This window comes from Lepidochelys kempii, chromosome 3, assembly GCF_965140285.1.
Source record: "Lepidochelys kempii isolate rLepKem1 chromosome 3, rLepKem1.hap1, whole genome shotgun sequence".
Classification (NCBI taxonomy): Eukaryota; Metazoa; Chordata; order Testudines; family Cheloniidae; genus Lepidochelys; species Lepidochelys kempii.
This window is the reverse complement of record NC_136382.1, coordinates 180,080,751-180,107,581: the sequence shown is the minus strand read 5'-3', so window position 1 is coordinate 180,107,581 and position 26,831 is coordinate 180,080,751. Positions and strand designations below refer to the sequence as shown.

Here is a 26,831-nt window from a genome sequence, read left to right as displayed (position 1 = left end):
GCACTTGTGAGGATACATTATCTTTCTCCTGAGGTTGGTTACAGCAGCTGGAAACATGATTGCCATTGGCCAGGTAAGACAGTAGGAATGCTACTGAGAGGTCCGTTTTACCAAATTTTGATATTGCATATAAACTGTACTAACAGAAAACCAAAACTTCAGAGCGCTTTCTTACACTATATTGAAATAAAAACTGTTTGGCTTTAAAAGCAAAATTGTTGAACTAGAAGGCAAAAACAGCGAAGTGAGAGGTTCTTCTCCATTTTTTTTTATGTCTATATATCTCAGCTGTTCATTAAAATTGATGACAGAGGCAAATCAGGAGAAGTTGTGATTCTGCCTCCTTGAATGTGTTGCACATTTTAACATTTTGGTAGAGATACGAGGTTATGCATTTCCAGCTGAGGGAAGCAGGAAAGAGCTTGGCCTCTGGAGCAAGCTGTTGATACTATCTTGTCTAAAATGTTTTTAAATCTTTGAAAAATTGAATAGGTGCAAAAGTTAAAGCAGCCCTGTGCACAGCTACTGCTTGCCCAGGCTATCACCATAAGTCTTGCTGTCTTTGGTGGCATTACAGGGGTCACATTCAGAGAGATGAATCGTTCTTGAATGTTTTCTCCTATACACAGTATTCCTTTTTTTATTTTCTTTATTTTTGTTCTTTACCCTCTCCAACCCGACTCACTTGGACAATTCTAGAGACTAAAAACTTCCACTTATTCATATAGGAATTTTATTTAAAATAGAACAGCTACCCATACATCTACAGGGAGCAGGCCAGTGTATTGGCTACATCAGAGGGCCTCACAGTGCCCTTTGTTCATATGAATCTGTCTTCTTCCCATCCTGCCTTTCTTACAAGCCAAAAAAGTTGCTCTACTCTCAATGACTGACCCCTACTTCAGAGTTGTTTAGACCATAGACAGTTACACTTTACTTATGGTAATTTACACAATTATAGAAACATCTTAAATTGTGGAGTTCAAATGAAATTCTCTCTAATGGCATTTACAGCTCAAGGGGTATAGAGGTAGAATTTAAAAGGTGAGCTGAGAATATTTTCTTAACACGCCCAACTACATATATTATGATGTTCTGAAAATCCTAAATAGATTGTATAAAGAAATGCACTCTTCACCTCATTTCAGCCTCTGCAAAGCCACACCAGCTGACCCCTCTTTCAGCCGCCAGACCCTCGCACAATGCATGCCTTAATTTTAGAGGCTTTGAAGAACCATGCTGGGGCATGGAACTGACTCATGATAGCTCAGGTAAGTGTTTTTTTTCCCTTTCATTATATAGCACAGTTTTATGGTGTCTTTCTTATTATTTTTATACCCTTTGAAATATAAAACAACACAAAAAACACTTTGCAAACCACGCTATATAATAAACAATTACACTTACGTGAGCCACTGAGACAGCTCTATTTTTCCCAACAAGGCACCACAGCAGATGCAATGTTAAGTGTGGCAGGAGCTGGCCAGCTTGACTTTGAGGATACTGAAATGAAAGACAAAGTCTGTTTAGAGTTAATTACATGCCAAAGGCCTCCCTTATCTACCTGAGCCATTCAGAACATAAAAATACATTTAGCTAATTTTTGGTTACATATTTGCAAATTATATTTAAAGTAAGCATAATTCATAGATTCATAGATACTAAGGTCAGAAGGGACCATTATGATCATCTAGTCTGACCTCCTGCACAATGTAGGCCACAGAATTTCACCCACCCACTCCTGTGAAAAACCTCTCACCTATGTCTGAGCTATTAAGTCCTCAAATCGTGGTTTAAAGACTTCAAGGAGCAGAGAATCCTCCAACAAGTGACCCGTGCCCCATGCTACAGAGGAAGGCGAAAAACCTCAAGGGCCTCTTCCAATCTGCCCTGGAGGAAAATTCCTTCCCGACCCCAAATATGGCGATCAGCTAAACCCTGAGCATATGGGCAAGATTCACCAGCCAGATACTACAGAAAAATTCTTTCCTGGGTAACTCAGATCCCACCCCATCTAATATCCCACCACAGGCCACTGGGCCTATTTACCATGAATATTTAATTACCAAAACCATGTTATCCCATCATACCACCTCCTCCATAAACTTATCAAGTTTAATCTTAAAGCCAGACAGATCTTTTGCCCCCACTGCTTCCCTAAGAAGAATTCCAAAACTTCACTCCTCTGATGGTTAAAAACCTTTGTCTAATTTCAAGTCTAAACTTCCTGGTGGCCAGTTTATATCCATGTGTTCTTTTGTCCACATTGGTACTGAGCTTAAATAATTCCTCTCCCTCTCCGGTATTTATCCCTCTGATATATTTATAGATAGCAATCATATCTCCCCTCAACCTTCTTTTAGTTATGTTAACAAGCCAAGCTCCTTGAGTCTCCTTTCATAAGACAAGTTTTCCATAATAGAGAATACAGGGAAGAACAAGTTGGTTGTCTGTCCACCTGAGGAACAATACCTTCCTTCTTTGTTCAACATAGGTCCAAAGGACAATCTGCACTCAAAACAATATAAGAACAGTAGTGCGGCTTCTTGCCTGAGATCCTTGTCTACACCAGCAAATGTCCTGTTACTGACAACAGGTGTCACCAACAAGTGAAACGAAACTGGTGCTGAACAGTTTAAATGCAAATACACCAAGGACAAACCCTTTTCAGCTTAATTTCAGAAAGTGAGTTAGGTTGATTTTAGCCACAGATTCTGGGCTGGTTCTGAATTCCTTGGCTACACTTGCAGTTAAATTATGTTCAGCACCATTTTTGTTGCACCCATTGCTGACAGGCTAATTTTGCTATGATAAGAAAAGTAATAACCAATAATAATATTAATAAAAGTGCTCTAACTATTGAGCTTGAAGAGAGTGAGACAGACTATAATAATGTGATCCTAGCCTCTCTCACTCAGTATGAATGCACAATCCTTGCCACTCACTAAGAAACACTAGTAAAGTCTTTCCTACTGGAAAAACAGCACTATTTTTCCCTGCGATTTGCAGCCTAACCTGAATAGAAAAAAGGTACTAAGTAGCAGAAAGGTGAGTCAAAAAAGAGGGTGACAAAGACAGAAGGAAAATAAATCAGAAGGTAATGTAAATATGATTGTAGACTACTTGCCTCAAAATGTTGCTCTCCTAACTTTTACTCACACAAAAACTTGCCTTTAGATCACTTAATGCAGAGGTGGGCAAACTATGGCCCGCGAGCCACATCTGGTCCACAGGACCGTCCTGCCTGGCCCTTGAGCTCCTGGCCAGGGAGGCTAGCCCCCCTCCCCTGCAGCCATGCCGCCGCAAGTGCAGCACGGCTGGCTCCGGACAGGCGGCGGGGCTGTAAGCTCCTGCTGCTCCGAGCTGCATAGTAGAGGGGCGGGGGAGTTCGATAAGGGGTATGGGGTCCCGGGGGGGCAGTTAGGGGACAGGGAGCAGGGGGTGGTTGGATGGGGCGGAGGTTCGGGGGGGCGGTCAGGGGACAGGGAGCATGGGGTGGTTGGATAGGAGGTGGAGTCCCAGGGGGCCTGTCAGGGGGCAGGGGTGTGAATAAGGGGCGGGGGGGCAGTCAGGGGACAGGGAGCAGGGGTTTGGATAGGGGGTTGGGTCCCAGGGGGGCAGTTTGGGGTGGAGGGTCCCAGGAGGGGATGGTCAGGGGACAAGGAGTGGGGGGGAGGGTTGGATGGGTCTGGAGTTCTGAGGGGGGCAGTCAGGGGGAGGGGGCAGATAGGGAGCGGGGTCCTGGCTGTTTGGGGAGGCACAGCCTTCCGTACCCGGCCCTCCATACAGTTTTGCATGCCTCGGGCCAAAAAGTTTGCCCACCCCTGACTTAATGGGTTACTCTCCTACAAACCAATCTGCTCATCAATAGATCACCATAGTATTGAAAATAATGAATTTAGTAGGTTGTTTTTAAGAAACTTCCAAGTGTCAATTTTTCTTAGACATAATGTTACTTTGGAGATAAAGCACCCTGGCTACACTATTTATGGATTTTTATAATCAATGACACATCACTACATTTTGATTAAGTATTTGTGGCAACATCCTAGCTAACTTTAATGCAATTTTGACAAAATAACCATGACCTGAAAGTATATAATTTCTCTTTAACATTCATATTACTAACCAATGCTTGTGATACAGCAACAGAACTTAGAGATGAAAATGAAAAATTCTTACATGCTATTTTTTTGGTTATTATTCAAACCCTATCTATCCTGAGTAGAAGCAAACAAAAAAAGGCAGAGCGCACCAGCCTGTTTTTAGAGAGCATGTTGAGGAATTTCTGCAGCAGCAAGTGGACAGGCTATCTATCTACAAATTCACCTCTGCCTGCCAAGTGGTAGCTATAATGGTTTCCTGAACCTATAAATCTCATGCCCTCTGTTGCAACGTTTTATGCCCTTTTATGCCATTTGTTAACAAATAACAACTTCATCTTCCCCCAGTGATTCGCTACTGCTGATATCCCACCATTTTTCCATTGGGAGGAGGCAACCCCTCATCTTTTCTTGTTCATCCCGCTCTCTTAGCCCAGATCACCTCTCCTGAAGAAAAACTCATAAGAGGTGGTAGAGAAGGGCAGATAAACAGAGGGAAAACTCAGTTCCTACATATTGTTCTTCTCAAGGGGAGGAACTTAGGGACTCACAAGATGGAGAAACTCAAGGCAACACAACTCTGTGACTTTATCACCATCCCTTTCTATACATCCCTATATTCAGGTGCCCTCTGCACACAACTGGGTGAAATTCTGGCCCCAATGAATTGTGAGTTTAGCAACTGTCTTCTTGGAAACACGGATTTTAATGCCTCTAACTACTACATAAACTATTCCCTTTCATTAGTACACCTAAGCCTTGGAAAACCCTACTTATGATAGACAAACTGATTCACTATTACTGGCTGAAGATTTTTTCCATATTTTTTTCTGGGTGTCAGCCACCAACACAAAGCAGAGCAACTCTGCTCATTTCCCCGCCCTAGTGCTGAGTATACCCAATGAAACAAAGGTTGGTGAGCATCAGAGTTCTTTGGACTTTGCCTGTTCTTCAGCTTCTCTAGCTGGTTGTTACCTGGATTAGTGAAAGCTGCTCTGAGTCTATCATAATTACTTTGTAGATTTACAAACATAAGTAGGTGGACAAATAAATACATATCATTATCATATAAAAACAACACTGGAATATTAATTCTGTAAAACCACACAAGACTAGGGAGAAAACACACAAATGATCTGAAAACGTAACACCATATACTGTATTTTCCAATATCTAGAAAACAAAGTGCAATAATTATACTGCAAGAGTGGTTTTCACACTAGATCATTGCTAAATAAATTATTTGTTTCCAATCAGTCATTTTCTGTATTCCTTCTGCAAATATTACTGGTATAAAGAGAGACTTCCCCCATTAAGCCATTGGCAAAGGTGTGCTGACGGACAGATAATCACTACAGTCTCTGTGACACAGCTTACTTACCTATAAAATGGGTACAATACTTACCTATGCCTCAGGGTTGTGCTGGAGAAAAGAGTCTATAAAGTACTTCGAGATCGTATACACTGCAGAAGTGCAAGTTGTTATAGCTGTTCAATCATGGTAATTTTTAGGAAGAGCCATTGACTGGTCATTGTGAAGAGCACATTATCATAAAAATATAATTAAAAGATGTCAAATCCCACCGGCAAAAGGGTTCCATAACCTGTAACACTTTTGTGATAAATGAAAGGGTGAGAGGGGGTAGCTCCCTTTTATGGACACGCAGCCAGCCAGTTAGCTATAAAATCCCTCTTGGTAGTTGTTCTCTACTTGCTTTACCTGTAAAGGGTTAAAAAGTCTCCCTACATAGGTAAAAAGAAGGGAGTGGGCATCTGACCAAAAGAGCCAATGGGAAGGCTAGAACTTTTTAAAATTGGGAAAAAAAACTTCCCCTTTGTCTGTTCTGTTGTTGTTCTTGAGAAGCAGACAAAGGACTGGAACTATGTTGTAAGAAGCTTGGAGCCAGGTATGAAAAATCATCTGAATCATACCTAGAAACTACTCACTTGAAACCCCCAGATATGTAAGTAGATCAGGAAATGTCTAGGAAGATGCAATTAGGTTTTTTTTATTATTAGTTCTTTATGGCTTGTGGACTCCTCTGTGCTAACCCCATATACTTTCGTTTTGCTTGTAACCTTTAAGCTGGATCTCAAGAAGGTTATTCTTGATTCTTAATTATTGTAAGTGGGTTTTTTAAATCTAGCAATTGCCTGAGTTTTCAAATGTATTTTCTTTCTTTTTGTTTTTAATAAAATTTACCTTTTTTAGAACAGGATTGGATTTTCTGTCCTAAGAGCTTTGTACACATGTTGTTTAATTAGCTGGTGGCAACAGCTGATTTTGTTTGTTTTCTTTCTCAGATCTTCCGTGGGGCTAGGGGCGTGAAAGGGCTTGAGGGTACCGCACAGGAAGGAATTCCCCGGTGCGCCTTCCTGGGATCTCAAAGGGGTTTTTGCAGTTGGGTGGTGGCAGCATCTACCCATCCAAGGTCAGAGAGAAGCTGTAATCTTGGAAGTTTAATACAAGCCTGGAGTGGCCAATATTAATTTTTAGAATCCTTGCGGGCCCCCACCTTCTGCACTCGAAGTGCCAGAGTGGAGAATCAGCCTTGACAACTTTAATGGCTCGTATTAGTCAACAAAGAATTATGTTTGTGCTGTGGTAACAGCAAATAGACTTGAACAATAGTTTGTCATATCAGAATTGAATTTTTGCTGTTGTTTTTGATCTTAGGTGAGGGAGAAACTTCATCGTCTCAATGGGAATTCAAGCTCTCAGTACAAGTTCACTGGTCAGATTGTTTGTGCTTCACAATGTTGTTGAGGAGCTCCTATTCCCCATGCAATCCCAAGTTTGACTCGACTTAATTAAAGTTTCTCAATGAGTTTAGCTCAACAGTTTATCCATTGTATCTACTTCTCATATGCAGAAATCCCGAAGTGTCAAGGGTTCAGAGTCAGAAATTCTTTGAAAATCATGGAAGGCACAGAATTCATGATTTTGTGAAAGCCATGACAAAAATGAAGACTGTGTAATGTAAGTATATTATACATAGCATGCTGAGAAATGAGTCAAGCAATTTAACTTCACTTGATTGGACAAAGGGGAAGGAAGATACATAATAAATTCTTCAGAATTTGCCTGGACTGCCTGAAACTTTATCAATACCAAACTAACAACAACAGATGACTAAAGGTTAGGAGTCCTGGCAAACTCACTCTAGAGATGGGAACTGCCTCCACCTCTTTCCCTTTGACTTGACCCTGAATTTGGGAACCCATGGTCCTGTCCCAGTACATCATCACAGAGCAACAGAAGGGTCACAAGGACCAATTGCTGATGCATACTAACGTGTAGGCCTCTGCTCCCACATACAGCAACCTCAGATCCTTGTGTGCCTAGCCAACCTATTATCAGCCTCTAATGATTGGCTCTTTTGGAATTCACAAAAGGAACAGTTCCTCACATGTTCACAAATCACACCAAATACATACCCAATCCTCCTATGCTAATTGGTCCTTTAACTGACTCAGTTGCAGGGACTATAAACCTGCCCATGCAATCCATCTAGAAGTTGTGTTGGGGCAACTTAGCCCTGGTCTACACTACGGGGTAGGTCGAATTAAGCCGTGTTAGGTCGATTTTAAAATGAATGCGTCCACACAACCAACCCCGTTCCGTCGACTTAAAGGGCTCTTAAAATCGACTTCTGTACCCTCCCCGGCGAGGGGAGTAGTGCTAAAATCAACCTTGCTGGGTCGAATTTGGGGTAGTGTGGATGCAATTTGATGGTATTGGCCTCCGGGAGCTATCCCAGAGTACTCCAATGTGACCGCTCTGGACAGCACTTTGAACTCAGATGCACTAGCCAGGTACACAGGAAAAGCCCCAGGAAATTTTGAATTTTATTTCTTGTTTGGTCAGCGTGGCGAGCTCAGCAGCACAGGTGACCATTCAGTCCCCCCAGAATCACAAACGAGCTGCAGCATAGACCGAAAGGGAGACACTGGATCTGATTGCTGTATGGGGAGAAGAATCTGTGCAGGCCGAACTCCGATCAAAAAGAAGAAATGCTAATATATATGCCAAAATTGCACAGGGCATGGTAGAGAGAGGCTACAACAGGGACACACAGCAGTGCCACATGAAAATTAAGGAGCTCAGGCAAGCCTACCAAAAGACAAAGGAGCCATATGGTTGCTCCGGGTCAGAGCCCCATAAATGCCACTTCTATGATCAGCTGCATTGCATTCTGGGGGAGGGGGGGACCCTACCACTACCCCACCACTGTCCATGGACACCTGCAAGGGGGGTGTCTCACACAACAGGGAGGAGAATTTTGTGGATGAGGAAGAGAAGGAGCAGAATGTGCAGCAGGCATGCGGTGAATCTGTTCTCCCCAGCAGCCAGGACCTTTTCATCACCCTGGAGCCAATACCCTCCCAAGGCGATAATTTTGATTCACTGTGAAAGAGTCTCCCTTTTGTTCTCAGAAATGTATCATCTTAAATTTTACTCTTCCTTTTTATCCCCGCACAGGTGCAAATGTTTCTATGCTCCCTCTATCATCTCCATCCCTGAGGTTATCGCAGATTACAAGGCGAAAAAAATGCACTCGCAATGACATGTTTTCCAAGCTCATGCAGTCCTCCAGCACTGATAGGGCACAGCTGAATGCATGGAAGCATTCAGCGACAGAGGCCAGGAAAGCATTAAATGACCGCGATAAGCAGAGGCAGGAGGCGATGCTGAGGGTAATGGAGGAGCAAACAGACATCATGAGGCATCTTGTGGAGCTGCAGGAAAGCCAATAAGAGCACAGACTCCCCGCTGCATCCATTGCACAACTGCCTGCCCTCCTCCTCAAGTTCCATATCCTCCTCACCCAGACACCCAAGAACGCAGAGCAGGAGGCTCCGGGCACCCAGCCACTCCACTCCAGAGGATGGCCCAAGCAACAGAAGGCTGTCATTCAAACAGTTTTGATTTGTAGTGTGGCTACAATAAGCAATGTGGCCTTGTCCTTCCCTCCTCCCGCACCCCACCCCACCCCACCCCACCCGGGCTACCTTCTCAGTTATCTCACTTTTTTTTTAATTATTAAAGAATGCATAATTTCAAAACAATAATTACTTTATTTCCTGTGCCAGCTGTGATCGAAGTGGGGAGGGTGGCTGGCTTACAGGAAATTAAAATCAACAAAGGGGGTGGGTTTGCAGCAAGGAGAAACACACACAACTGTCTCACCTGTAGCCTGCCAAGTCATGAAACTGGTTTTCAAAGCCTCTCTGATGCGCAGCGCACCTAGCTGTGCTCTTCTAATCGCCCTGGTGTCTGGTTGCTCAAAATCGGCCGCCAGGCGATTTGCCTCAATCTTCCACCCCGCCATAAACGTCTCCCCCTTACTCTCACAGATATTATGGAGCACACAGCAAGCAGCAATAACAATGGGAATGTTGATTGCACTGAGGTCTAACCTAGTGAGCAAACAGTGCCAGCGAGATTTTAAACGTCCAAAGGCACATTCTACCATTATTCTGCACTTGCTCAGCCTATAGTTGAGCTACTCCTTACTACTGTCCAGGCTGCCTGTGTATGGCTTCATAATCCATAGGAGCAAGGGGTAGGCCGGGTCCCCAAGGATAACTATTAGCATTTCAACATCCCCAATGGTAATTTTCTGGTCTGGGAAGTAAGTCCCTTCCTGCAGCTGCTCGAACAGCCCAGAGTTCCTAAAGATGCGAGCATCATGCACCTTTCCCAGCCATCCCACGTTGATGTCGGTGAAACGTCCCCTGTGATCCACCAGTGCTTACAGCACCATTGAGAAGTACCTCTTGCAGTTTACATACTGGTTGGCAAGGTGGTCCAGTGCCAAGATAGGGATATGCATTCCATCTATCGTCCCACCACAGTTAGGGAACCCCATTGCAGCAAAGCCATCTAGTATGACCTGCACATTTCCCAGAGTCACTACCCTTGATAACAGAATGTCAGCGATTGCACTGGCTACTTGGATCACAGCAATCCCCCCAGTAGATTTGCCCACTTCAAATTGATTCCCAACTGACTGGTAGCAGTCAGGCGTTGCAAGCTTCCACAGGGCGATTGCCACTCGCTTCTCAATTGTCAGGGCAGCTCTCATCTTGGTACTCCTGCAGTTCAGGGAGGGGGAAAGCAACTCACAAAGTTCAAGGAAAGTGGGCTTACGCATGCAAAAGTTTCGCAGCCACTGGGAATCATCCCATACCTGCAACACTGTGCAGTCCCACCAGTCTATGCTTGTTTGCTGGGCCCAGAATCAACGTTCCACTGTATCAACCAGCCCCACTGCCGCCATGATGTCCCAATTGCCACAGCCTGTGCTTTCAGAAACATCTGTGTCCATGTCCTCCTCACAATCGTCCTCGTGCCAGCGTCTCTTAGCCAGGTTCTGCACATACTGCAGGATAATGCGCGAGGTGTTTACAATGCTCACAACAGCAGCGGTGAGCTGAGTGGGCTCCATGCTTGCCGTGCTATGGCATCTGCACGGGTAACCCAGGAAAAAAGGTGAAAAACGATTGTCTACCATTGCTTTCACAGAGGGAGGGAGAGAGGGAGAGGAGACAGACGACATGTACCCAAAACCACTTGCGACAATGTTTTTGCCCTATCAGGCATTGGGAGCTTAACCCAGAATTCCAATGGAGATTGCGGGAACTGTGGGATAGCTACCCACAGTGCACCGCTCCGTGAGTCGATGCTAGCCGCGGTATTGAGGACGCACTCCACCAACTTAATGTGTGCTTAGTGGGGACATACACAATCGACTGTATAAAATCGATTTCTAAAGATCGACTTCTACAAAATCGACCTAATTTCATCATGTAGACATACCCTTAGTGAAGGAAAAACCTGACTGGAACTCATGAATGGATCAAACCAACGCAAACACAGAAACCAAGAACCCAACGCAGAGGTACAGCAGTAAACACTATACACAGAACCCAGAGATTAATACACCTTTCCTCTCCCTTGCCTTCCATCATGCAACTGGATATGAATGAGAATTTAACTATTTCATCTGAAAAGCTATAGGTTCTTCTGCCCCTTCTGAAGCTTTGTAAATAAAAAAACAAAGGCTGAAGAATTCTGTGCCCACTCATAAACACTGTTGAAACTTATATTTGTGGGTGGATAGTCACTATGGGATTTTCAAAAGCACCTAAAGAAAATTTAATGGAAGTTGTTCCCCTAACTCCCCCACGTGCTTTTGAAAATTCCACCCTCAGTGGAGAAATGAACAATTTTGAAAATGTCTTTGACAATTAATATTAAAATGTATTTGCTCTTTGTATTTATATCTTTTATCCTCCTAACCCAGCACTGAACCAAAGAAGTATTTTAAAAATAACCCTTCAATTGAACTGCAGATATCATAGCTTTTTAAAATACAACCGTAGTATACAAATAAACTAAAAACTCCATTATACACTAAACAGTGGTTGACTTCTGATAAGTTCAGCCATCTCCAATGTCACAATTTATCATACAATAATGAAACGTATTCCTAAACTGATTTAAATCCCCATACATCTAAAAATGCAGAATGGTATGCTGTACAGTAAAATCTTATGGGGGCAATCTCCTGTCCTGAAAATATCCCTAAATATACTGAGTACAATTCTGCTCCCCTTTATTCAACTGCCACCTTTCTCAGACAACAGATATTTGTCAGTCTCTCAAGTTTAAAAAAAATGATTATGTGATCTAAGAAATATAACAAAGCAAAATTAACTAATACACAAAGAGATTTTGATCACGTCACAAGAACTAAAGCTTCCACATCTCCAATTATCTTGATGCTGTAACTCCTTAATATGTGTAAAGTCTCCCTTTTCTGAACCCCACAGATACCTGTTCTTTATCCAGCACCATATCTCACACATATGAATGTTAAACTGAAAATCTGTCAAAATGTTCAGGTTTTTTCAGTATCAAATAAAAAAGACAACTGAAGAAAATAAAAATGATTTCTCTGTTTAGACCACACAAGCAAACAAAGCATGTCCTGGGGAACACTGTTGAGGAAAATTCTCAGTGAGAATACCCCAAAGAGTACAAAAATCTAAAAAGATGCATTATATTCCAATGTTAAACTACATGAAAAAGAATTTTAAGTCAATATATCAGAAACATTGTCTCATCTACAATGCCAGGTTTTGATAAATATTGCTGAGAAAATACTGTGGTCAGCAAGGCTGTAGTGAGAAGTGCTGTACTGTTTTGCAACAGTTTATCTTAATATTTGTAGAAAATCTATGATTTCTGTGGTGTAGGTACCAATCATTGCGAATTTCATATATGTGCCTTTAGTGTGCTCAGGTTTTATGCATATACGTAATAAGCACATAAAAATATTCAGTACAGAATTCTAGGCACATTCAAGTTTTTGAATAGAGCAAACATCTAATGTGCAGTAGAGGTTACACATACTGACAAATACATATTTTTCTGAAGAAAACATCTACTTTATTTATCATTGTCAAAATGAATCGATTTTTTTTTCTTCAAAAGAACACACCTTAATGAAAGCTATTTTAATCCACTGCAGTATTTTTCTGGTCCTTTGGTTACACTGACATCTGGTGGCACTTAAAGAAAATTCTCAAAACTACAGGTTATTATAAGTTTAGTTATTATTTTATTCAGCTATTTTATGTCATTACCTCAGGTATCTTAATATGAATAGTCAGCACTTCTATTATAAAGGCCCTCTACTCAAGCTTTCATAATCTGCCAGTAAAATCTGCTCTGAGGTGAACCTTGACATACTACCACTTTGTCGAGGAATAATTTTTCCCCTATTTTTTTTCCTATTTTTTAAAACTTTTGGCCACATTTGCATTACATGGGTACCTCAAGAGCTGATAACAGGATACAGGCTCTGGCCTTTCTTGCCTCGGTCATTTGTTACCAGCTGTTCAGTGCTACACATGAAAAATGCAGTACATTTTCTGATGGAAAAATATTCAAAAAAATCAAAGAAATGTAGGGCTGTAAGGGACGTCGAGAAGGCATCAAGTCCAGACCCCTGCACTGTGGCAGGACCAAGTAAACTTAGACAATCCATTTGTCCAACCTGTTTTTAGAAACTTCCAATGATAGGGATTCCATAGCCTACCTTGGAAGCCTATTCCAAACTTAACTATCTTTAGTTAGAAAGTTTTTCTAATATCTATCCTAAATCTCCCTCGCTGCAGATTAAGCCCATTACTTCTTGTCCTACCTTCAGTGGACCTGAAGAACAATTGATCCCCATCTTCTTTATAACAGCCATTGACATATTTGAAGACTTATCTGGTCCCTACTCAGTCTTCCTTTCTTAAGACTAAACATGCCCAATTTTTTTTAACCTCATAGGTCAGGTTTTCTAAACCTTTTATCATTTTTGTTGCTGTCCTCTAGACTCTCTCCAATTTGTCCACATCTTCCTAAAGTGTGGATATAGTACTCGAGCAGAGCGGGACAATTACTTCCCAGGTCTTACATACAACACTCCTGTGAATGTGAACACCCCAGAATGATATTAGTCTTTTTCCAGTTATATTGCCATCCAATTACAACAGGAACTGGCTAGCATTGTTCTGGTAGCCTCAGCAATGAAGGGGAGAAACCGAATGGGAATGGAGACTGAAGTACTCTTTCACACATAAATTAGTTCCCCCCATGCTTTACTATTCATTAGCGATCATCTAACAGCAGAGTTTCTGTGGGCATTTGTAAGTGGGAGTTTGGGATTTTTTCCTCCCCTTTCTTCTTTACTAAGAATAGGGTCTAGAAAGAGGAGATAATGATGGCTCCCCAAGGAGGAGAGGAGAGGAGGGAAAGAAGATGGTTGGATGAAGAAGCTGCAGGATGTTAATCATCCTTCAGGGGATATCTGATGGAAGCTACTTACGCATGAAATGTCATCTGATAGAGCTCATGGCAGAGAAGATTCAAAGATTAGAGATACAGTTAGAGGCAACAATGGCACTCAGACTGGGATTTGAAAGTATGATGCAGGAGAGGAGAGAAGAGGTGATAGAGACAACTCAAGATTTGTGGAAACCTGCCAAACAAAAGGAACTATAGGGCATTCTGCCAGAAGAGGAGGTTGATCCATGGAAGAATATAACCACAAGCACAAGGCAGAATAGACCAGATAGTGGTGGTGAAATTAAATTGAGTAACAGGTTTGCTGCACTAAGGAATTAGGAGGAGAAAGAGGCAGAAAATGGTGTGGTGAGGAAGAAAAGAATGGAAGCCAGTCCCTGCAAAAAAGAGGAAGAGATTATGGAAATAGACATGGACCAGAGCCTAAGGGAAAATGAGGACAATGTTCAGAAGACTGTGAGAGAGGACATAAAACAGATTCATACCAACACCAGGAAGAGACAGGTCTATGTGATTGCAGCCTCCATATTCAGAAGAATGGCCTGTCACCAGAACAGATCCAGAGAACGTAAGAATGTACTGTCTGCCAGGAGCAAAGATATGAGATGTGGACATAAGGCTACAGAGGATCCCGAAGGAAGTGGGGAAAAATCCACTGACTGTGCTACCTGTCAGGACAAAAGATACCTTCTAGATTCCCAATGGAATGGATCAAGGATGCCTATGCTCAGCTGGGTGAGATACTTAAAGAAATGGAAGCTCAGGTGATTTTCAGTGGAATACTTCTGGTCCCTAGAGAATGTGGATGACGGCGAGATGCGATAATGAAGATCAATAGATGGCTCAAAGATGGTGCTATGAGAAAGGTTCATCATACAATAATGAAACGTATTCCTAAACTGATTTAAATCCCCATATATCTAAAAATGCAGAATGGTATGCTGTACAGTATACTGTACAGCCACTGGGAGGCATTTTTGGAAAGAAGACATTTCAACTAATGGGCTCCACTTTGTAACCTGGGGTATTAATCTTCTGGATCAAGGCTGGCATGACTGATAAGAAGAGATTCAAATTAGGAGATGAGGGGAGATGGTTGGGAAAGAGGCTTCAACACCAGGCTTCAATACACAAGAAGAAGAAAAAATCAGCTAAATGAAGATTAGTTAGGGATAATGGAATATTACAAACCAGAAAACTGGGTGTTGTCTTAGGGAAGCATTTGAAATACTTGTACGCAAATGCAAGGAATCTGGGCAACAAAATGGAGAAATTTGAACTCCTGGTACAGGAGGTCAAACGAGAAATTTTAGGGATTACAGAAATATGGTGAAATAGCATTCATGACTGCAATACAGGTATTGAAGAGTATGCACTGTTTAGGAGAGATAGGAATAAAAGTAAAGTTAATGGGGGTAGAGATGTACATTAACAAAGCAGTAAACTGTAAAGAAATAGAAAGTTGTAGTATGGACAAAACAGAATCTGTTGGGTCAAAATCACTTTGGGGAAGGATTGTAAAAGAGGTTCTTGTTGGGAGAGTGCTACAGGACCCCAGGATCAGACTCAGATGTGGATAGTGATCTCTTTAATATTCATATTATTAGAGAGAGAAATACTTCTGGAAATTGTGTCATAATGGGAGACTAACTTACTGCATAAAGACTGGAAAATAAATGCTACTAATACTGGTAGGACCCAGTTATTCTTGGGTGTGATAATGAGTTTCTTCATCAAATTGTCACTGAATCAACAAGAGGTGATGCACTTTTAGACATGGTTTTAGTAAGTAGCAAGGATATCATAGAAGAGCTGATTGTAGAAAATAACCTTGAATCGAGAGACCATTAAATGGAAGGGTAATCAAAACCAGGTCGTCAAGGATGATTTTTTTATTTCAAAAGGACAGGCTTTGGGAAATTAAAGGAATTAGTTAAAGAAGTCAGCTGGACTGAGGAGCATATGTACTTAAATGAGGAGGAAGCTTTGAACTTCTTCAGCTATATAAAAACTATCTGAAATTTGCATCCTAAGAAGGGGGGAAAGTTTATAGGGAAAGGTTTCAGAGTAGCAGCCATGTTAGTCTGTATTCACAAAAAGAAAAGGAGGACTTGTGGCACCTTAGAGACTAACCAATTTATTTGAGCATAAGCATTCGATGAAGTGAGTTGTAGTCTCTAAGGTGCCACAAGTACTCCTTTTCTTTTATAGGGAAAGACTCCAGACCCAGCTGGATGAATAATCACCTTGACCAAGGTAATTAGGAGTAAGTAAACAGCGTATAGGAAATGGAAAAAGGGGTTGATCAGCAGAGAAAACTATATTGTGGAAGTTAGAAAATGTAGGAATAAAGTGAGAATTGCTACAAGTCAAGCTGAATTAGGTTTTACCAAGGAAACTTAAATAAATAATAAAGAGGTTTTTTAGTTATATAAATAAATAGAGTATAAGGAAGGATGAGGTTGGGCTACTATGCAGCGTAATAAACAGCTGCAGGTTTAAAACAAACGAAAGGAAGTACTTCATCACACAACGCTCAGTCGACCTGTGAAACTCGTTGCCAGGGAATGTTTTGTAAAGGCCAAAAATCTAATGGCGTTCAACAAAGAATTAGATAAGTTCAGGGAGGATAGGCCCATCAGCAACTATTAGCCAAGATAGTCTGGGATGCAGTCCCACTGTCATAAACATAAAGGGAAGGGTAAACCCCTTTGAAATCCCTCCTGGCCAGGGGAAAGCTCCTCTCACCTGTAAAGGGTTAAGAAGCTAAAGGTAACCTCGCTGGCACCTGACCAAAATGACCAATGAGGAGACAAGATACTTTCAAAAGCTGGGAGAAGGGAGAGAAACAAAGAGTCTGTGGGTCTGTCTATATTCTGTCTTTGCCGGGGATAGACCAGGAATGGAGTCTTAGAATTTTTAGTAAGTAATCTAGCTAGGTACGTGTTAGATTATGATTTCTTTAAATGGCTGAGAAAAGAACTGTGCTGAATAGAATAACTATTTCTGTCTGTGTATCTTTTTTGTAACTTAAGGTTTTGCCTAGAGGGGTTCTCTATGTTTTGAATCTAATTACCCTGTAAGGTATCTACCATCCTGATTTTACAGGGGGGATTTCTTTATTTCTATTTACTTCTATTTTTATTAAAAGTCTTCTTGTAAGAAAACTGAATGCTTTTTCATTGTTCTCAGATCCAAGGGTTTGGGTCTGTGGTCACCTATGCAAATTGGTGAGGCTTTTTATCCAACATTTCCCAGGAAAGGGGGGGTGCAAGTGTTGGGAGGATTGTTCATTGTTCTTAAGATCCAAGGGTCTGGGTCTGTAGTCACCTAGGCAAATTGGTGAGGCTTTTTACCAAACCTTGTCCAGGAAGTGGGGTGCAAGGTTTTGGGAAGTATTTTGGGGGGAAAGACGCGTCCAAACAGCTCTTCCCCAGTAACCAGTATTAGTTTGGTGGTGGTAGCAGCCAATTCAAGGACAAAGGGTGGAATATTTTGTACCTTGGGGAAGTTTTGACCTAAGCTGGTAAAGATAAGCTTAGGAGGTTTTTCATGCAGGTCCCCACATCTGTACCCTGGAGTTCAGAGTGGGGGAGGAACCTTGACACCCTCACTCTGGGTGTCCTTAGCCTCTGATTGCCAGAGGCTGGGAGTGGATGACCGTGGATGGATCACTCAGTGATTGCCTGTTCTGTTCATTTCCTCTGGGGCACCTGGCATTAGCCACTCTCAGAAGACAGGGTACTGGGCTAGATGGACCACTGGACCATTTTACATGTCAGTATGAGACCATAAGAATGGCCATACTGGGTCAGACCAAAGGTCCATCTAGCTCAGCATCCTGTCTTCCAACAGTGGCCAATGCCAGGTGCCCCAGAGGGTATGAACAGAACAGGTAATCATCAACTGATCCATTCCCTGAGCAAGTATGAAGTTACTTAAACATATTATATAACTGTATATTTTCCAAAAAGAAAAGGAGTACTTGTGGCACCTTAGAGACTAACCAATTTATTTGAGCGTAAGCTTTCGTGAGCTACTGTAGCTCACGAAAGCTTACGCTCAAATAAATTGGTTAGTCTCTAAGGTGCCACAAGTACTCCTTTTCTTTTTGTGAATACAGACTAACACGGCTGTTACTCTGAAACCTTTATATTTTCCTCAGTTCAATACAAGTACTCACTTGCCAGACAATATTGTGTTTGTTAAGTTCTAATGATGTTATTGTAATCACTTCTCCATTTGCATGTATTCTTAAGAAATGCCTCAGAATACTAAATTATTTTTCTAATTAGTATGCTAATAATATAACCGAACGTACACAGGTTGTAACAGGGATGAAAAGCCTCAGCTGTCTGACAAGTTTAAAAACCTGGTTTCAGAATCAACTAAGAGGCAATAAGGCTTTTAACTTATCCAACTCTAATAACTGGCCATAAAACAACAAATCAGACTTTAGAGGTCCTATTATGGCAAATGTCCTGTAATTCAAGTTACAGCCATTTTATCAGAGAAGAGAATTTGAGCATAGCGATAACTGATGCTGACTCACAAGTGATGAACAAACTTAACTCTTGTTAAATTATGGATGTACAACAAACCTGAAAAATATTCATCCTCCAAATCCAGTGAGAATTTACAATTCAGTGCATTGGCAATTTTTTACCCAAGAAGACCACTAAAACACTCTACAGGCTTACAAAGTCAGAAATAATCTTTAACATTTCAAAACACAGGAGCAAACCAATCATTTAACAAGAGTAAATGTTTATTTTTTCTGTGGTACTGACACTGCACATTGTTTACTAAAACCATAACCATCCACCAGTAAGTGCCAATTGAAAAAGAAAAAAAATTTACTCCCTTCAGTATGTGAACAGTTTGATTCTCTTACAAATACTGAGAGAATTTATATGTATAACTACTTTCAAGAGATAATGAAATTTCCCTACAAGGGTGCATCATTTGAAGAATGGAACTCACAATTAACACAAGCAAAATAAAGAAATCAATGACATACAGAAAAGCAAAACAACAAAAGATGGCAGGAAAAAATAAGTATGAATAGATTATCGCTTCTTGCAAATGTCAGATCTTCCACAATTTTCAATACTGATGAAAGTAGGCAAAAAAGAATCTCTGATTCAGTGGAAAACATATCCCAGACTGATTGAGGAATATAAATAAAACAAATATCTTCACGAAAAATAATTACAGTAACTCCTCACTTAACGTTGTAGTTATGTTCCTGAAAAATGCAACTTCAAGCGAATCCAATTTCCCCATAAGAATTAATGTAAATGGGGGGGGTTAGGTTTCAAAGAAATTTTTTTTTTGCCAGACAGAAGACTACATATGTGTATATAATATATACACATACACGCACGCACACACAGAGTCAGTATAAGTTTTAAACAAACAATTTAATACTGTACACAGCAATGACGACTGTGAAGCTTGGTTGAGGTGGTGGAGTCAGAGGGTGGGATATTTCCCAGGGAATGCCTTACTGCTAAATGATGAACTAGCAATTGGCTGAGCCCTCAAGGGTTAACTCGTTGTTAATGTAGCCTCACACTCTACAAGGCAGCAGGAATGGAGGGAAGGGAGACAGCATGGCAGACAGAGATAGAGACACACACCCTGTGTGTGAGAGAGAGAGAAGCGCATTTCCCCTTTAAGTACGCTGACACCACTCGTAAGTACACTACCTTGTTAAGTTAATCAGCAAAGCTGAGACCTCCGCTGCTGCCAGGAAACTCCCTCTGTCCTAAGCCCTGTCATATGTGTCCCCCTGCTCTATGGAGATGGAGTAAGTGGGGTGCAGGAGCAGGGGGACACCCTGACATTAGCCCCCCTCTCTTCCCCCCCCCCAGCAAGCAGCTCCAAGGCAGAGGGCAAGAGCAGCACATGGCGAGGGGGGAACAGGGGGGGGACAGCTGAACTGCCAGCAATTGATACCCTGCTGGGCGGCTGCTGCACAGGGAACTTAGGGGAGCGGGGAGCTGATGAGGGGCTGCCGGTCCATGCTGATTCCAAGCCCCCACCAGCGAGATGCAATGGGATGCTCTCCCTGCAAGCAGTGGACAAAGCAGGCGGCTGCCAAACGACGTTATAAGGGAGCACTGCACGACTTTAAACGAGCATGTTTCCTAATTGATCCGCAACGTAACAATGAAACAACATTAACCGGGACGACTTTAAGTGAGGAGTTACTGTAGTAACAGTTGCTCAAGTTCATATTCCACCAACGCAAACATGAAAAGCCAGGAAATCCCACGTTAATGGTCTGATCCTGTTCCCAACTTCAATGGTGCAGGATCTAGCCCTGACACTTCAACTATCCCTTGCAATTTATAGTCATGATTTCACCTTTTCCATGTTGCCACACCCACATCAGAGCATACGTGCCTCCATCCTCCACTTCCACACAAAACATGCAACTTTTAACTGCAACCATGCTGAATGGTTTAAAATGGATGATTTACAATTGTTCAGAATATTGAATTGGTGTTTGTGGAAGCAGCTGGTTAGTGTGTATAACAATGGAGTTTTTTTTTAATTGAGAGCTATATTTAAGTGTTGTGTTACAGTATGGTAAATGGAAAGAATTGTTTTAAGTGGAAATAGTCTGTAATAGTGTTTATCATTTTGGGAAGTTTCCATTTGTAATAATTCTAATTGTTTTATTTAGCTGATGTAAGTGAAGAAGTATGGAATGTTATGTTTTTTCAATAGCTGGTGTTTGTGGTCAGAGTTAAGGTTGCATGTTCCATGTGGAGACTGAAGAGGCATGTGAGTTGTGAATGTAAGTAATAACGTAATCTAAAGAGGGCGAAATCATGGTTGCAGATTGCAAGGAATGGCTGAAGACCCCTTCCTTAGGGATGGGCTTTTTCCTAAATTTAGAAATATCAAGATTATCAAGCTCTCTCTTCTGTGTTTTTCTGCAGGACTCTGCGGCAGACTGGAACAGGAACAGCTCTCACCTGAAGAAGCAAATTTGCAGAACCTTTCACAAAGAGAAATATTTCCTCCCAATTACTTATCAAACATTTGAGTTAGGTAGTGTCAAAATAAAATAAAATATGTTTTTCAAAGGGCTGACTAAAAATCCATTCCCCTGTCAGTTGCTCAAGTTTTGCTCTCCTACTCCTATGAGCTCATAAATTTTACTAGTCCTCTAGTCATCTGGCTTTGTGTATGGTATGGATTTTTTTTTTAGCAAAAATGTCCTGCCATTGCTAACGCCACAACTAATATTGACAGTAGGAGCACTATCATAGACAAGGCTCCCACAGCCACTGACTCTTTAATACCATGTTGTCCAACTCAGCTTATGAAAGATCTAATCAATAGATTGTTTAAAAATGCTGGCAGCTGTAAGGATTTTGGCTTGGAGCTGCACTGAAGTTAACAATTTAAAGACAGGAAATTTTTGCCAACAACCCGAGCATAATCCAGAAATATCGGTATGCTAATAGTATAAACAAACATGCACACGTCTTCTAGGACTAAGAGTGGACAGACCTGAATTTCTAATGTAAGAGTAGGCAGGAATAAAACAAAACAAAGAAGACTTACATTTAAAAGTCATACAACTTCCAGTCCTTGTTTATATTTCAAAGAAACAAAAAAGAGATCAAATAAAAAGTTTTCCACTTTGTGGGTTCCCTTTAAAAACATTGTTTGAAGCAGATGCATTGAGATAGAAAAAGAGAAAAATTAAAGAAGTTTTCAGCAATGTTTGCATCTCAGAACCAAAGGCACACCACTATACAGGCCACAAAAAAATATGAAACTTGGGGGACAATGAAAGAATTGTGGGGTAATACCATGACTTTTTCGTACATATCCAGCATTGTCTGATTTTAAAAAATATATATATACATCACCTAGGAATAGTGGAGTAGTTTCTTCATAAGTAACGTCATTAGTCTCAGCTCCTGCCTCCAAGAGAACATTGACGCTTTCCAAACATCCATGATTTGCAGAAAGATGTAATGCACATGTACCCTCAAATGTCTTTGATTTTATGTAGTTATCAGATGGAGCTAAGAATAAGGAGAATTAAAAAAGATTTTCTAACATGAAATTCTAAAAAGGACAGTCACTTACCTTACAGGATTCCTGTGCCTTGAATCCTCTCATAACCCCCACCCAAGGGCACAAGGGGTGAAGCAGACTCAACCATCCCTTACTTCCTTCACCAAAACACAATACAGACACAATCCAGTTGGTATATGACACCGTGGTAGCAGAGAACAAGAGTAGGTTGTAGAATCCATGTAGAATCAATGCAGACAATACCTCTCTAGAACTACAGTTATTGTAAGGTAAGTAACTGTTTCTTCTCTGAGTGACTGTCCACATGGATTTGACTTCTGATGACTAGCAAGACCTCATAGTCAGGAGGTTGGTATTAGAAGTCCTATTTAAATAATGACTACAGGACAGCTTGGCCAAGGCAGGCATCAGATTTTTGAGGTTTCAATTAAGGAATAGTGTTGGCTGAAAGTGTAAACTGCATCCCACATAGCTGCCCTGAAAATATAAGAAAAAGGTTCCTTTCCAAAGAAGCTGCAGAAGCTGCCTGAGCCCTGGTGGAATTGATTCTAACTAGCATGGGTGGATCTAAACTACCTATCCCTCAGCATGATTTAATACAGTCTAGGCCAGGGGATCTCAGCCTTTTTTGAATCAGCCCTCCCTCCCCTCAGCTTTATTTTTTTTAAAACTTGGGAGTCTTTCATCACCCTCATTTATAAAGTGGGATGTTCCAATGTAATCTAGGTGGAACTGGGGCCATTAATACATTGATCTCAGTAAAGGAATCAGTCCTTTGATTCTGCTGTCTAACCGTGCACAGGCTAGGAAACCTTTTAAAAGCACATACATCTAAATATCTGCGAAGTTTCTGGGCAGTAATTCTCAGTTTCAGCATCAGAGTGCGGGTGGGCACTGCGACCTTCTGTGCCAAGTCACAATGCCATCAGATGGAGGGACAGCCAGGCCGAATTTGGGTGAGTGGCATTGGAACCCAGGAGGTTAGTGGGAAAGCTCACTGGTCCCTCTAGAAAGTTTGACAAAAACACTGCCGTACTGATCTAAACTAATGTTTCTCAATGACCGGTCTGTGGACCAGCGCCAGTCCCTAAGATCCCTCTGACACAGCAATCCAGTCCCTGGTATCAAAAAGGTTGAGAAACACTGATCTAGACAATCTTTAGATAGATATTGTCTGTCTTTTCACCCTATCTGCAAATGCTACAAACAGCCTGGCGAATTCTTGAAGGGTCTTTTCTGTTGAAGTAATATAAGAGAGCACTAACCACATTAAGGGGTGCAGTTTGGCTTCCCCTTGGTTTGAGTGAGGCTTGGGAAAGACAAGCAGCAGGTGAATCACATAATTTAAATGATAATCTGAGACAACTTTTGGTAAGAACTTAGGGTGAGTCACTGTCTTTATGTAACAATGTAAGGAAGCAAAAAGAAAAGGAGTACTTGTGGCACCTTAGAGACTAACCAATTGATTTGAGCATAAGCTTTCGTGAGCTACAGCTCACTTCATCGGATGCATCAGAAGTGAGCTGTAGCTCACGAAAGCTTATGCTCAAATCAATTGGTTAGTCTCTAAGGTGCCACAAGTACTCCTTTTCTTTTTGCGAATACAGACTAACACAGCTGTTACTCTGAAATCAATGTAAGGAAGGCTACCCATGAGGGCCTGAATTTCCCGTACCCTTTGAGCTGATGTATAACAACTAAAGAGGCAGTTTTAATAGATAAATGGTATGAAAAGCAAGCAGCTCAGGGCTAAAAAGGGGTCCCCATTAAACTAACTAAAATTATACTGAGGTTCCAGGAAGGAGGGAGCTCCCAGACTGGAGGAAACATGAGTGAGGTCCTTGAAGAATCTAGCAACAGTAGGGTGGGAAACAGTAGTGTGTGACCCTGAATGAGAGGATGATGAGCTGATTTTGCTATTAATTGTACCCTTATGCAGCTGATGTATAGCCCTGAATGCTTTAGGGATAGCAGATAGTCCTGAACCATGGGAATCAAGGCTCCTAAGAGAGTCAGGTGGAGTTCTGCTGCCCAAATACCTCTTCCATTTAGTTCATAGGTCAGCCTAGCAAGTCTTTTCTGCTATGCACAAGGCCCTTCATTTTTGGTATTTACCATTTTTACCAAAAATTCCCGGGTTTTACAAAAGTTATTAGGTTTTTACCAGTTTTCACACTAATTCTGAACCACAAAAGTACATGAGAATACTGATTATGTTTAAAAAAATCCCAATATATTATACTAGGTAGATGTGTTTATGTTACTAATAAATTAGTCTAAATGTAAATGTAAGACTATTAAAGTAAGGCAACGTAGTGGAAGGTACACATGCACATGTGTGTATGTGTATTTCTAGGGTGACCAGATAGCAAGTGTGAAAAATCAGGATGGGGAAGCAATGGGGGGGGGGGCGGGTAATAGATTCCCTTTATAAGACAAAGCCCCAAGTATTGGGACAGTCCCAATAATATTGGTACATCTGGTCACCCTATGGATGTCAGTGCTTGAGTCTTAAAAATAGGAAGTGCTGGAACTCCCCAGACCCTGCTCCAAAAGGAAAGATGGCAGATAGGTCAGGCAATCCCCTGGACTTGACTCCCAATTCTGAAGTTACCGAGCTGTCATCTCTCTTTCCAGAACAGGGAACTGGGTCAGAAGTACTCTTATACTTTTCTCTGTTTGTTTGGGGTTTTTTTTCTGTCTTCCCATTCCCCCAGTATTAACCCTGATATTTGCATCCAGAAAACTGTTGAAATTAATTTTTTACACCCATTTTCACCTGTTCTTTAGTTTTTGTAATAAAGATCAATACATTCCCTGAAAATGAGGGCCTTGGCTATGCACCAATATGTTCTGGACTTCAGCTGAACAGCTTCTTCCAATGGTAGTTAACCAGACAGCATCCACACTATCAAATGTAATGATGCTGGGCTCAGATGTAAGATCTGACCTCTATTCTGGGAGCTCACATCAGGTAGGACAGTTAGTGTTACTGGGGACTGACAGGCTCATTAGGTCGAAATAACAAAGTTGCCTGTAGCCCAAGTTAGGCCTAGTATGATCATTAATGCTGTACATGTACACCAGAGTCCATGACAGAGGGGGCAAACTACGGCCCGCGGGACCATCCTGCCCGGCCCTTGAGCTTCCGGCCGAGGAGGCTAGTCCCTGGCCCTGCTGTCTCCCTTCCCCTGCAGCCTCAGCTCGCCATGCCACCGTGCTCTGGGTAGCAGGGCTGCGAGCTCCTGCTGGGGGTGTAGTGTATTAAATTGCTCCCCAGGACTGGCAGCCCTAAGTAGTACACTGTATGTAGCACATTCTTACGGGGAGCAATTTAATACACTACACCCAGGTAGGGAAGGCTGTGCCTCCTCACAGTCTGGCCCCCACCACCTATTCGCCCCCTCCCACTTCCCGCCCCGACTGTGCCCCTCAGAACCCCCGACCCTGACTGCTGTGTTCAAAGACTAAGCCAAAGCCCCACCTGCTCCTTGTCCCCGAACTGCCGCCCCCGGGACCCCCCCCAACTGCCCCCCCGGGACCCCACCTCCTAACCAATCCCCCCCTGCTCCCGGCCCCGACCCCTATCCACACCCCACTCCCTGGGACTCCCATGCCTACCCAACCACCCCGGTTCCCTGTCCCCTGACTGCCCCCCCCCAGGACTCCCTGCCCCTAATCCAACCTCGTGCTGCTCAGAGCACCAGGACTGGCAGCTGTAAGTAGCACATTCCTATGGGGAGCAATTTAATACCATTTCAGAACCCCGGTGTGGCCTTCAGGCCAAAAAGTTTGCCCATCCCTGGTCCATGAGATAAGGAAAGCCTGGGCTCTAAACCCCACTTGAATAGAATGTTTGGCATTTCCTGTTCCATCTGAGCTCTACTCAGACAACCTTAAATTTGGCATTTCCTAATTTATGAGTGCTTGACTTTGCAACCTAAATAACATTCTTTTAACATGATTTTTGTATGTAATATAATAAGATAATTACTACTTCAGCACTGCAAACTCCACTTGGGATCTCAGAATTCGCTCAGCAGTGCTTAACAGTAGAGAAAAAAAAAATTTCCAGAAAAGTAAGAATATATATTTCAAAGACACCCACAGAGTATTCCTACCCTTGAGCAGAAAGGTGCCATTTTCATCATTTTTTTTTCTCACCCTAACCACATTTAAATTCACAAAAGAAATCAGAAAGTGAATGAGGTTGGTTTATCTTATGTTACAGTATATTCTAGGAGAAGTGAACAGGGAAAATAAAAATAACTTGCCTCATCTTGAATCAAGTTTTCCTTACCTGCATTAATTAACAGCTTCAGACATTCACTGGAGTTGTGAAATGCTGCTTCGTGGATTGGCATCCACCCTCTGTTATCAGGAACATCAACGCTGTATCCCTGTTTAATTAGCTTCCTCAAATTTTTGACATTTCCTTCTCTAGCTGCAAGTCCAACACTGGAGCATCTGTCTGAATAGGCCTCTGTGAAATCCATCCTTCCACAGCTCTCTCTGAGAATAGAGGGCAAAAAAGTTACTATTAGTCCAGCAAGCCTATAATTACAACAGACAACATATTCTTAAAATCCGAGCCAAGATTGTCAGGCCGGCCCAGTTTAATTCATCTAATGGGGACTCCCTTTTGGGTTAATTTTAGGCAGTATTTACACTATTGCCATCCTGTGAGGTAAAATTTTGCTTTGTATTTTAGTGACATTTAAAGTCTCTCTTCAAATTGTTTTGAAACTGATGTATCCTGACACCATCCCTAGATAATACGTATTTTGCACTTATCT

General features: G+C 41.9%; 1 protein-coding gene across 4 annotated transcripts in view; it reads right to left on the bottom strand.

Moving 5' to 3' along the window:
* ASB3 (ankyrin repeat and SOCS box containing 3) overlaps positions 1 to 26,831 on the bottom strand; it is a 128,988-nt gene that overhangs the window by 47,178 nt on the left and 54,979 nt on the right. For all 4 annotated transcript variants that reach the window (XM_073339169.2, XM_073339172.2, XM_073339170.2 and 1 more), the window contains 2 exons: positions 26,336 to 26,547; positions 21,864 to 22,022 (listed from right to left, as the gene is read on the bottom strand). In XM_073339169.2, the coding sequence (XP_073195270.1) occupies positions 21,864 to 22,022; positions 26,336 to 26,531 (355 nt within the window). In that variant the 5' untranslated portion in view covers positions 26,532 to 26,547. The remainder of the gene's footprint in view (positions 1 to 21,863; positions 22,023 to 26,335; positions 26,548 to 26,831) is intronic.